This window comes from Amborella trichopoda, chromosome 13, assembly GCF_054954075.1.
Source record: "Amborella trichopoda isolate Santa Cruz 75 chromosome 13, AtrichopodaSantaCruz75HAP2 v2.0, whole genome shotgun sequence".
NCBI classification, from domain to species: Eukaryota; Viridiplantae; Streptophyta; class Magnoliopsida; order Amborellales; family Amborellaceae; genus Amborella; species Amborella trichopoda.
Window position 1 is genome coordinate 43,808,699 of NC_142348.1, and position 13,825 is coordinate 43,822,523.

The 13,825-nt window shown below is 35.0% G+C and overlaps 1 protein-coding gene across 1 annotated transcript; it reads right to left on the reverse strand.

Moving 5' to 3' along the window:
* Nucleotides 1-717: 717 nt before the first annotated feature.
* On the reverse strand, nt 718-11,089 carry LOC18442548 (AmmeMemoRadiSam system protein B). The gene is made up of 8 exons (XM_011628095.3): nt 10,888-11,089; nt 8,933-9,017; nt 8,757-8,825; nt 2,539-2,651; nt 2,126-2,237; nt 1,864-2,007; nt 1,292-1,466; nt 718-1,068 (listed from the first exon to the last, which is right to left on the reverse strand). Exons 1-8 carry the CDS (start codon nt 10,937-10,939, stop codon nt 931-933), a joined length of 888 nt encoding a protein of 295 aa, XP_011626397.1. The 5' UTR covers nt 10,940-11,089; the 3' UTR covers nt 718-930.
* Between the last annotated feature and the right edge of the window lie 2,736 nt (nt 11,090-13,825).

Here is a 13,825-nt window from a genome sequence, read left to right on the forward strand (position 1 = left end):
CTTCCTCATATTCCAAATCATGAAGAGCCGAATTGAATCTCCAAATCTAACCTGTTCTCTCTCTCCCGCCAAAGCCTCCAATTTCACGTAGATCAAATCAAATTCGGCATAAGGTATTAACCCACTAAAGAGTGCAACTTGAACAAATGATCAGCAGCTATCACACCCATGGGGGTGTCCTCACATACGACACAAGCACTCGAAAGAGCACCCAAAAATCGATTGTTAGGCTCTAATGGCATCCTTGTCTCCAAAGAATGGCATCCTTGTCTCCAAAGATGCAAGGTGTTCTGAAGGCAAAAACAGAAGGCTTTTCATTTGCAGGGTTCATGGTGAAGAGATAAGAATGAGAGGGTGTTCCTGGGAGGTTTCGTTTTGAAAGCTCTTTTGACTTTGCTTTTGAAGCATGTTGGTATGAAGTAAAAGAAATGTAGGGAGAGAAAAAAAGGTAGGTTGGGACGTTTGCGTCTGGTTTTAAAGGGTAAACAGGTCCACAGGCTTTCTATAAACCATGCGGTAGTGAAATTACAGGGGAGGGAGGGGGTACGGGCAAATTTCCCCTAAAAAATAATACTTTGTCATGCAGTATGATCCAACCAAACAAGCCTTAATTTTACTTTCTAGCAACTGCGTTCATTCAATGAGCATGCCAATGTAGCGTCATGGTACTTGTGATTTCGGGGATGGCAGCAAAGTAGAAACCCTTGGTAAATGTGATTGTGAGTAGAAACTCTTTTCTCTCTCCATCTCTCATCATCTTTTAATAACCATCAGAACATGCATCACATATTATTCTTAAGGGTGCCTATATCTGTTTCGATAAACATGATAACTTAACTAGTGACTATTTAAAGATTTGCATATGGCATGACAAGAATCAGTGTTAAGTGAAACACCCAAGTGTTATAGTGCATCCAGCGAGCTCAGGCTTCAGCTTTGGATGGATTCATCTACTTTTCCTGTTGCAGAGGCATAGCTTACGCTGCTGTCCCTCATGCTCTTGCACTGGCTGGATTGTTCATATCGAATGAAACTTATCTTCACCTTTGTGGAGCAATTCCTCAACATCTATGATTTAACATACACCACAAACATATATATCAACAAGAGAGAGAGATAGAGAGAGAGAACAATATAGTTATCCACCCAAAAAATTGAAGCTGATAAACTATTATAGCAGACAAGTTCCTAAACCTTTGTGCATGTGTGTGAGATACATTTTACCTAATCAAAACTAAAAAATCTGATAAACATGAAAGCATAAATGTAAAGAAAAGGCTTGGATACATACATGAAGGAAGACACTAATAGGATGGCGTCCACAAATGGTGTTATCATATTCCAACAGATACTGTTTAAATGCATCAGCATCACCAGTCTCAATAATGTCCATACCCATCCGATCCAATGCCTCTATTGACTTGTAGATGGCCCCATATTTCTTATCATAATAACAGTAGTTGAATCTAACAAAGAAACCAACAATTAATGAATATTAACATTTCGAATACTTCATATTCAAGTATTCTATGGCCATAGTAAAACATTGGCTTAGGGGAATGAGAAAACATCATGGGGATATCAACATTACAGGGTGATGTAAAGCATGAATGAAGAACCACTCGGCAGCTTTTACTCCAATATAGAGAATTCCATGTCAAAAAGATGGTCAGTAGCACAAGGCCAATCATTAACTCTCACGGCAGGAACATGGATGTATTGAATGTAAAGACAATAAATTTTGAAGAGAACATCTCGAAGGGAACTTTCACGTGCATATCACAAACAGCTAAAAAGGGGCACTAGGTGAAAAAACCATAGAAGTTTAGTGTGTGAGAGAGAGAGAGCGAGAGAGTTTTATACCGTGAACCCCAATGGCAAAAGTCTGATGAGACACTAAAGAAATTCTTCGGATCGTCAACATACTTCGCGAGCATATACCCATAAATGGCTTCATTTTCAGTACTGAGGGCGCCCACCAAAATGGGTACAATTTTAACTGGCCGACTGCCAGAACAAAAACAGAAATCGTTCTTTATGAACAAGAGGTGGATAAAAGGAAATTCTTTTCTTTAGTTCTTAGTTCATTGATAGACGTAATAACTTCTGAAAATAAAGAGATTACCCATGAAATACTTTGGCAAGATAAGGTAAATGCATCTCCATGCTATGTTCTGCTTCATCTACATGAAGATCCATGAGTTCAAATTTTCCTGTCGCCTTTAGCTCTTCATTGACTGGAACCAGGTCAGGTCCAATACACTCAAATTAAACATCAATAAAGTTCGTTTCTAACAGCATGAAACAAAAACTCAAAGATCTTCATTGACTGGAACCAGGTCAGGTCCAATACACTCAAATTAAACATCAATAAAGTTGGTTTCTAACAGCATGAAACAAAAACTCAAAGAAAAAGACGTCCCTGGAAGCTCTAATTTCACTTGTCAGTTGAAACCTCATATATACAGAAATTCAAACTAGAAACCATAAAATGCCCATTTCAGATACACATAGAACACGAGAAATTAGCATTTTTACCTTCCAAATCAATTGGCAGTTCTCCAAGAGGTGTCTTGTAAACTGTGGCCCTTGAAAGAGCGCATTTTGGGGTGTAATAATGGTGAGATGGACCAAGAAGGAATACCCGGGATCTGAAAAATTACAACTTGAATAAAAAATGCTACAACTAAATACACAGCCATTTAACAGTTGAAACACTATTAAGCACTCACAAATAATATCTCCACAGAATATAGCACTCCACAATTCAAGATTTCTATCAGGATGAACCTAGAAAGCAATTCATCCGCACCCCACCACCCCCCCCCCTCCCCCCAACATCTTTTAATGTGCTTGAAATGATAAGTGTGAGTATATTAACCTTGAAAATAACATAGGTAAGTCATCAACCTCTTTAACACTCTCATTAATCATTCATACATGATACACCCACCATAGTCCAGCATATAACTTCCATGTCCAAAGACACGACTTAACGGCAACTAAACTTAGTTCATAACTTTTATCTGTTTGCCTAGAGAGTCAAGTCATCATGTTCAAGTTGTTAACAAGAGCTTAATCACTTATCCACTCACTAATCCTTGAGGTAGGTTTTAACCATAAAGGAATCAAAGCATAATATTTGCGTAGTGGCTTCCTATATATATATATATATATATATATATATAAAAGCGAAGTTCTACAGGACTTCATCCATAGCTCGTCACCATCCAAAATCCATCACACGGCTGTGGTTGTTTGATGTGTTTGAATTTCAATAATTCTTCTACAAATCAGATTTATCTAACATTTATGGGTGTGTAATCTGACTAATACACACCAAAATAAAATATTAAAAAAATCATTGTCAAAAATAAAATGACAAAATACTCCTTAAATTTTAGGGGGGCATGTTGGTCATTTTTTATCATTTGAATTATTTTTTTATATTTTATTCAGGCAGATGCACATACCCACAAAATTTCAAGTCAATATGATTAGTAAAAAATTTATTAAAATTCAAACATCATCAAATAATTGTGACCGTGTGATGGATATTGTACGGTGATGGACAATGGGTGAAGTACAACAAAACTTCACCTATAAGTGTTTGTCAATGTTTTCCTCTCTCTCTCTCTCGATATATATGTTACACACACACACACACACACTAACAACCCATGAAATCCTCTCTGTTACATTTATTAAATGGGTGTGAACCATTAAATACCTTAATTGCCCATTTCTTTATTCTATGGTAATAAAATGAGTAAGGGCATTTTTGACATTTAGAATGGTATTGTTGGTATTTTTACTAAAAGACATAGGGTATGTTTGTCATCTCGAGGACATTTTTGAAATATTCACTAAAATACAACGACGAGTACCTAGAGTTTCATTGCACAATTGCCCTTCTCATATATATATATATATATATATATATATATATATATATATATATATATATATATATATTGGACACACATAAACTTGCATACCAAGAACCTACTCAACAATTTTGGACACACATAACCTTGCTCGTATATTGTAACTTTTTGTTTAAGAGTATTTAGGTAATTAACCATGGATAATATAAAAATCTTTGATAGAAACAAAAGCATTTGTTAACTATTGCAGGGAATGACATCACTCACATGGGATAGGGCATCATCCATATTGTGGAAATTATAGAAACCTGCAATTATTTTTTGGTACAATATTTTCCTTCCTTTAATGTGTATTCATATTAGGAATGTGATTCATTGCATATGTTACTTTCTTTAGTAGTACACAGCTTTGTAACCCTATAAATTAGAGCTCCTGTTCACATCTTCGATAAGCTCTGAAATATATCTTCCATGGGGGTTTAAGGCCCAAATACACAGAAATACAGTTTCTCACATGGTATCAAAGCCAGGCCATTGAAACACCTTGGATTTTTTACACTCCAAGCCCGATTACTGTTAACCTGAGTCGGTCATCACCTCAGGCTGATCATCAGCTTCGATCTTTTTTTTTATGATCACAATTTTGTCTTAATGATCCTGCACTGTTTATGAAGAAACCATATTTGTTTCACGGCCTGTTGCTCTTCTTCTGCCAATTGGCCTTGTTAGCATCCTTCTTCCCTTCATTTGGTAAAACCCATGACCTTCTCTCTCCTTTTGTTTTCCTTGAGTTCACCATTCACAACTTCATACCATATAGAATTAATGGTTCAAATAGAGCCCCGTTCAAATTTGCAAAGAGCTTGTCTCCCATTCACAACTTCTGTTTCTCTCCCTAAAACAATGTCCACTTAGCAACCCCTCTGCTTTCTAGCTCTAGCCCCAATTCCTCTTGTTTCGAGGATCTGGTTCTGTGGATGCTGGTACTGATGTGTGAGAGAGGGTGGTGCCATTTTGGGTTGTTTCTATCTCTCTCCTGCCCCAAAGAAAGTATGTGCAAAGGCTAGTTTCGCAGCTCTGTTGAGCTCTCTCTCTCTCTCTGATGTTCAATATATCTTTGGGGGAAATTGACAATCTATTACTCCCTCTCTCTCTGTTTGTCTGGCATCAAAACCCAGGTCTGTCCTCCATTCTTCGGCTTCTCTAGTCTACGATTTAGTCCAAGAGGTACGAGAGTTTTGATCTATGACGCTCTCTGATATGAGAACGTCTTTTGTGAACGTACATTGTTATACCACTTTGTTCATAATGAAAAAAATTTGATCTCTGTGATCTGTAAACCATCTGCCATTGCCCATCGCCTTAGGTAAACCATTGCTGCCATGCTCCCCTTTGATGTCGGACCATTGGTGAGCCGAATCTGAAACCTACCTCTAAATCCACCTCTGAAAATGGCCTCTGAAAACGGTCGATCTGCACCATCTGCAAAACAGCCACCGAGTCGTGTTTAGACTCTCTGAGTTGTCACTCTATCTAGTCGTGTTTCAATTCTCTGATCTTTTTTGGATTTTATTATGCTCAACTGCGAATCTAAGGTCCAATTGTGCTTGTCGATCCGCCTCTGATTTATGTTGGCTCTTCCAAGTGCCTCCTGTTTGATGATCAAATTTCTCGATCCTGATTGATGATCAAATTTTCCATTACTCGATCATGTTTAATGATTAAGTTTTCTATTACTCAATCCTATTGGATGGTGGAATTTTTCGTTACTCCATCCTGTGTGATGATCGAAGTTTTTTCGTTATGAAGATCATGTTTGTTCCGAAGTCCTGTTGATTTGTTGTTATGCGAGACTGCTCTGTTCAAGGCGTCGGTTTCTGAGGGTCGCTAATTTACAGCTGCTCAAGCTTCTTTTGTTCCTGTTTTGTTTCTAAGGCCTGCTTTCAGTTGCCCAAACTCAAGTGGCTCTCTCTTAAGTTGTCTGGAGTTTGTGGGGAGTGTGAAAATTATAAAAACCTGCACTTATTTTTTGGTACAATATTTTCCTTCCTTTCATGTGTACCCGTATTAGAAAGGTGATTCATTGCATATGTTACTTTCTTTAGTAGTACACAGCTTTGTAACCCTGTAAATTGGGGTTCTTGTTCCCATCTTCGATAAGCTCTGAAATACATCTTCCATGGGGTCTTAAAGCCCAAATATACAAAAATACAGTTTCTCACACATATGAGGCGTGACATCACCCATATGTAAATGTTTCCTAACAATTGATAAAATGTCACTGTCATCTTCTAAAAATATCTATTATATCCCTCGATAATGACAAAAAGTACCCTTACTCAAGAAATTTTTATATTAAAAGGTACGGGTGATAAGTGTCCAATCAATGTTGAGTAAGTTAGGGGAATACTTCATGACAGGGAGTATTCTAACAAAACCCATATGTGTGTGTGTGCCACGCATGCATGTAACCACATTAAATCTTGCCCAGAATCCACCTTGTACCTATATTCGACATCAATGTCCATAACAACAGTCTATTCTACAAGATACCCTGATAACATTCTTATCTAAACAAACTATCACAATGGGAAATTGTTCCTTACAATCGTAGTACACAATACTTATTTACCATTTTTATATATGATTTTCTATGGGACCTACTAGTGGCATTTTTATTTGAGGCAGTGAACCATATGGCAAGCAATAACAATCAAGGCTTTTTGAAAGTGAAAGGTCAATCAAGAACATAGAGATTGAAAGACTCACATTAAATAAACATAGAGATTCAGTATGGAAGCAGCCCTAACAGGAAAGAATAGTTATGTCAGGTTCCTTCATAAGCATGCAAGATGAGGATCGTGGAATCATCGAGGCCACAATGGAGATGAACTGGGCTTCATATCCCTCATTAGAAGGCTATATTAGTGGAAGGTCACCTATTTGGAAAGGAAATTAGTTAATGAAAATGATGCAGCCTTCATCCAAGGAGTATAACTTTTCGTCATGTGTCCAATCTTGGTAGTTATTTGCATTTCTATCTACAAAGGCCATCTCCAGCCTTCTGCCATGATTTCACTATTTTAAGCCTCAAATCTTAGTCTAAAGTATAGTAATGAAATAACAATAAGTGTTGGGACTAATTAGAATTTTTTGGTAGTCATTAGCTATTAGGGGCATTTTAGGGTTTTATATTCTTGACTTGGATCTAAAGTTAGGTTTAGAGTTCTAGATGTTCATAAATAGACTATTAGGTTTCTGTTGTTCAGAGGATGATAATTTTCTTGAAATTGTAATGGAACTTTTGGGTTTTAGAGCTATGGAGTTTGATTAATGGTTGTTGCACTCTCCCTCTCTTGCTATTTTCTCGCCCACTCCAATTGTCATTGCATGATTGCATCAACAAGGTATTAGAGCAAGCTTGATCGCATTGTATTAGAGATCTGATAGATGCAAGAGATCCTCGAGACCCGAGTTGTGCAATCGATGGCAACTTCACTCAATGTTTGGATCAACTAATAGATCAAGTGATCCATCAAGCTGCAAACCTGAAAGGCATGTAGGATGAGTATGAGTTGCATAGGATTTGCAGCAACTACCTCACACCATAGGGATATTTTCAAAAACTTTAGAAGTGAATCCATTCGCATGCCTCTTTTTAATTGTGAATCATTACATATTCACAAGTTGGGCAATCCAATATACGACGAAGATCCTAAAGATGTGCTCATGATATAGTGAAGGAAGTAGATCAAGGAAACATTAACGTTTTATGAAAATACCATGCCCAAAGCTCTATTAGATAGACGATGGTTACAAATAAATATATTTTGTGCATGGAGGAACATAGGCGGAGAGGGTTTCATTTTTTTATCATTAACATGGGAAGTGGCATCTATAAAGCCTTTATTGATATTAAAAATTCTGAGGACTTTACAGTTAACACTTGAAAAAATAATAATTTCTGAGGACTTTAGGTTCTCAACATATGGAGATGAACGAGTCCATTCAAATGGAAACGGAAATCAAGAATTAAGGATGGGACGACACCACCAATTACTGAAAGGTTCCCTTAATTCCAAGCAAATCAAACTTGATGAGTTTTCTCCAAGCGGGGAAAATGTTACACCCGTCATCCGAGAAGCATAACTTTTCACTCCTATATCCAATCTCAGTGCTTCAAATTGTATCATGAAGATCCTTCAATTATCTACGAAAGCTATATCTAGCCATTTTCCATAATTTTGATATTTTAAGCCTAAAAACTTTAGTCTAAAGGACAGACATAAAATAATGACTGAAACTTTGGACTAATTAGGTTTTTTTTTGGTATTTCTTAATTAGTAGGGGTATCTTAGGTTTTAAAATAGTTTATCTGAATCTTCAGTTAGGTTTAAGGTTTTATAGGCTTATAAATAGGCTATTATGTGTCCATTATGGAAGGACGGAATTTTTATTGGAATTTGACGAAACTTTTGAAATTTTTCTTGTCCTCCCCTATTCTCACTGCCTTCCCCATTGTGTGAAAACATGTATCAAGCACACAAAATGCATGCATATTATACTTTCTACCTCTCGTGGGAGCATATTCAAGCTAATAGGATAGAATAAAGAGGTTAATATAGATTTTCCAGGGAGATTGGCCATGTATTAAATTTGATGATAAAAACTAAAGAGAATTACAGATAAACAAAACAAAGAGGAAAAATGCATAGAATTGTGAGATTAAAAGGACATAAATTAACAACCAAATAGCCGTGGCCATTGATCTTCAAAATTATAATATTTGAATCTAGAACCTGATGTAAATCAACCAAACTCCAACATAAATGGTGACAAGACATAGGGTGGGCACAATAGGAAACTCACACGTGTTCTGGGTCTATATTTGCAAATGCAAAAGCAGCACAACGGCCGGAGTATGAATAGCCAGCATGCCTGCAATTACGAAACTACCACTAAACTTATAAAAGTAATGTGACAATAAATGGAAAAGGAGTATGAAGAGTTCCATTGCAAATCAACAAAATATGAAGCAAACTTACGGAGCAATTACACCCCGAACAAGTGCCGACTTGACCAAGCCAGTAGCCCTAAGCCATTCATCTAGCTCCTCATCTAATTTGCGGGCTAATAAAGGCTCGTAATAACATAAATACAGAGAATTAGTCTTGAAGTAACCAAACTAAACAGAATAAATATAAGATTCCCTCGGTTTTCTGATATAAAATCGACCATTACAAATCCTTGCAATTAAGTAGAATCGAATTTTTTGCAGCATAAACTGATAATAAATCTACCATTACAAATCCTTGCAATTAAGTAGAATCAAATGTTTGCAGCATAAACAAAAACAAACCAGTTGTCTTTTTTTTTGATAAAAACAAAACAAACCATTTGTCTCAGAGTATATAAACATTTAATTACTGAAGAAAACAAAAACAGTTACTAATGTGAATGAAATCCGAAAAGCTCTCTAATATATAAGTCATGACAACATTAAAAAATTGATGGAAGAAAGTACCTAGCATTCACAATGATTCATTCAACAACAATCAAGTTTCCAAAGCCCTGTGAGATTCAAAAACTTGATAATCTATATCCATAAGAATAATGTCCAAAAAGAAGAAGTCAAATGTGTCGCAAATTTCACATTGAACATACATACAATGTGAAGAAACCACTATGGATCGATATCTTTCAAAAGGAGAATAAATGTAGAGACATCAACATGCCAAGAAGTTACTTGAAATAGTGAACAACGTCAACAAGTATTTTTTCTCGAGGTTTATTCAACACGTAATATGATAAATCAAGATCTTCATAAGCCAGAACATTCTCCAAAAGAGTTTTAGGGATTAACTTAGACTTCATTAGAAACAAAAATACAAGTCAGATATGGAAAACAAGGATTAAGACTTAAGAAAGTCACTTCAACCCATTGAATAGTGATACTTCTGATTCGGGGTTTAATAGTCTTAGAAAAGGGCATCTGCTTTCACTGTTTCTAGTTCACAAACGTGGGAGAGTCCCTCCCGATGAAACTCTAAAGAGAACTATAGGGCCGGCAATGAACCAGTGGCCTAGTGGGCCCAGCCCCGCCCGATCGACCCAGACCGGTCCGGTTGACCCAAGCCTAAAAAACTAGGCATGGGACACAGCCACAAAATGTAGCCCTAAGGCAAGGCTTGAACTAGGACCAGGCTTGGACCAGTAATGAGACCATTTATCTTTGGTACAAGATGGTCACAATTAACCTTGACCACTGGATGTGAAATTTGGTGGCTGCATTTATTTCATTGACTAAGCTCAAAGTTCAAAAGAAATTTTCTCGAACTTTTTGACACACCCAACCTATCACTTGGGATGGTTATAAATAATCGTGACCTCCTTATAACAAAGGTAAATGGTCTCATTGTATACAATCCCTTTTTGTAATGGTCTAATTTTGGTAATATTACCTACAGAGGTTTATTCCATTATAGCAAAATCATCAGCATTTGTAAACAGTAAAAATGGGGGCTATGGAATTATACCCCCTAATCTCTAGGCCTCTCCAGTCTCTAAAATGTTTTCTTTCTTCAATGATAGTATCATTGATCACCCAAAAAAAAGGCTGCTTCCAAACAATGAATAGATTTCTACACACCAGAGCACGCAAAGTTTGCCCATAAGAAGAAAAGTATGTTACCAGCTAGTAGAAGGGATCCATTACACGATTAGCCTAGCCTACCCTCGAACATAAACACATCACTAACTATGGAGGATCTCCATGATCACTAATCATCAATTGAGGAATGAGGAGCTCAGTAATATCAAAAACACAAAGAAGAAAACTAGAATAATTAACAAAAAAGAACAAAATCAGTAGAATTAGTCCTTTTAGTTCTAGTTCCTGACCAGTTCCAAGAAAATCAGCTTAGAAAATACATGGTACAAATTGGGGCCCTTTGCAAGTACTGCAAAGCACAAAGAATTGAATCTGGAATAAGGAGAATACCATTATCAGTGTACCATGAGCCGGCATGAGTTGCTCTCCGGACCCTTTCCATGGAGTTTCAGACGGAGAATCAGGGCCCAAACCAGATAAATTTCTCCCTACATGCAAGCAAAGATTATAAAGATCAATAACAAAGTTTTCAAGACTTAAAGCACTTGGAATTGTATTTTTTTCTCCATTCTAATATAAAAAGCTCATGTACTATGCTCCCTAGGGATGATACTGTACATATCTTCCCTTGGTCAAAACGCCCAGGATTTTCTTTCTCTTTAAAAAAAAAAGAAGCCACGTAGTAGCTACTAGATGATTATTTAAAAATAATAATTAAATTTAAATTTTGTGATCGTTAGATTTAACTCTTAAAAATTTAAGTGGTCTCTATTCGATCTTGAAGCATACTTTTTTTTTCTATAAAATTATTTTAAAAAAATTTGTCTAGATTCTTTATGGTTGAAGATTAGATCTTAAAATTTAAGATCCAAAAAATATCCAAGATATATATTTTACTTGAGGGAGGAAATAGATAGTATACTCCTTAAAGACGAAAAAATCTTTTCACTAGAATAATACGGTAGAAAAAGTGCGCACAGGCGTAATCTTTATCATTAGATTCTCCGACCTTTATGAGATGGATTATTCCTTGCCGCGGCTTGTAATGTATTGAGTGTATCTCCGAAAAAAAAAAAAAAACCGGAATACCCACCACATTTTTAAAAGGTATTGTATATAATGAGGTTATTTAGATGTGATATAAGGTGGTAAGGGGTCACAATTCCTTACAACCCGATGTGAAATTTGGTAGTTTCGATATATCATAAAATTAAAAAATATTTTTTTTTAAAGTTTGAACTTAATCAATGGAATAATTGTACGGCCACCGAATTTCACATCTAATAGTCAAGATTTAATATGACCACTTTGTATCAAAGGTAAAAAGTCTCATTTTATAGTTTCTTTTTTGAAATACATGGAGTGTCCTCTATATTGTGAGAAAGAAAAGTAATTGTTGTGGGCCTTGAAGGAGGTTGGCACCTTATTTTATTTATAAAGGAGAGATGTTTGCCAAGTTCCCTTTTTTTGGAGGAAATTGACAAATCTACCAAAATATTCATGAGAGATGAAAAATTTTGCATTTTATCAACGTCATTTGATTTAATATCAAAATATGATCAAAAGACACATGATCAGGAACTTGAATAGTTGCAAATGTATAAAATGATAAATAATATATCTCTCGTCAATATTTTGATAAATTTCTTAGGATATACAAAGAATCACATATTATAAAGTCATTTATATTTTGTACAAGGAAGTCACAATATAATTTATTTGTTTCATGTAAAATGTAACAATTTTGGGTATATTACAAAGTCCAAAAAAAAATTCCTTGGACTTTTGAGGCCTATTAAAAACACTTTCCTACATACAATTTTACATTTAAAGGCTAATGAAATCTTTACACTAAAGATATAGTCTTATTGTGTATTTTCATTAAATATAATGGTCAAAATACTTTTAAAGAATTAGTATGGTAGTCAAATCAACTAATTTATTGGCAAAGTGGTTCTTTCAATAAAAGTATTTCACTCAAGAATCTCATCATGATTTATAAAGGGTGTGGTTTGTACAAAGCTAAGGCCCTGAACAATCGTGCACCTTCAAATGGTATCGAAAGATATCATTTCGGTACTAAAAATCTTTATGATGACTTAACAATTTATTTTTATTTCTAATTATAAAATTTAAAGCTTTAAAAATAGTATAAATCAAACAAATTTATTAAAACTTGAAAATCTTGAAAATTACAAATCTAGATGATGCATTACGAAAGGCACTATTTCCAAAATTGCACATAATGAAAGGCAATCTTGAAAATTTATCGTTCCCGTTGTGCTGGTGAAGGGCATGCACAAGGATGATGGAAAGAAGATTTTCCAATAGGAAAAAGGCTGGGTCATGGTGGTAGCATCCTCCGATCCAGTTACCCCATTGAATTACCCAAAAAAAGAGGAAGAAGGTTTCCCAATATTATGCAAAGTTGTAGGATAGCGTTCCCGTTATGGGTCATTTGGATCTTAGGGTATCCCAAATCATGTTTTGTATATTCATTATCTTGCACAAAAATATTTTGTTACTTTTTTTACACATAATCATGTTTTATGTAGGTAAAAAAGAGGGCCAAAACCTAGGTACTCAAAATCAAGAAAACAAATTGGGTTTTTAAAATCTAACTTTTTGTAAGCATGAAAGAGAGAATACATTCAATTCCATACAATACAATACAGGTGATGATAATACTATTTTCACATACCAGAGTTGCTCACTTTGTTAAATACAATTAATTATGCCAAAAGATCCCCACAAGTTAGAGAGAAAAACTACCTAAAATTTTAAGTTTTAGAGAGACAGTATCTTAAAATTTTAGAAAGAGAAATTATATCAAATTTTAGAGAGAGAAAATACTGAAAATTTTTGGAGAGAATATCTCAAAGTTTTTAGAGAGGGACTATAACAAATTTCAAGTTTTAGAGGGAGAAAGTATTTAAAATTTTAAAGATAAGAAACCACCTAAAAATTTTAGAGAAAAACTATCTCAAAAGTTTTAGAGGGAGAAAGTTTGTTAAATTTTTAAAGAGTGAAACTATATCAAATTTTAGAGAGAGGAATATGTAAAAACATTTAGAGAGAGAAACTTTCTCAAAAATTTTAAATAAAACTATCTCAAACTTTAAGTTTTAGATATGGAAAGTATATTTAAATTTTAGTGAGAGGAACTATATCAAATTTAGAAAGAGAAACTGCCTAAAAAATTTTAGATATACAAATCATCTCAGAATTTTTTAAGAGAGAAATTAACTATATGAAATTTCAAATTTTTACCAAGAGAAACTGTCTCAAAATTTTTGGAATAACTATATCAAATTTTTATTTTTTAGAG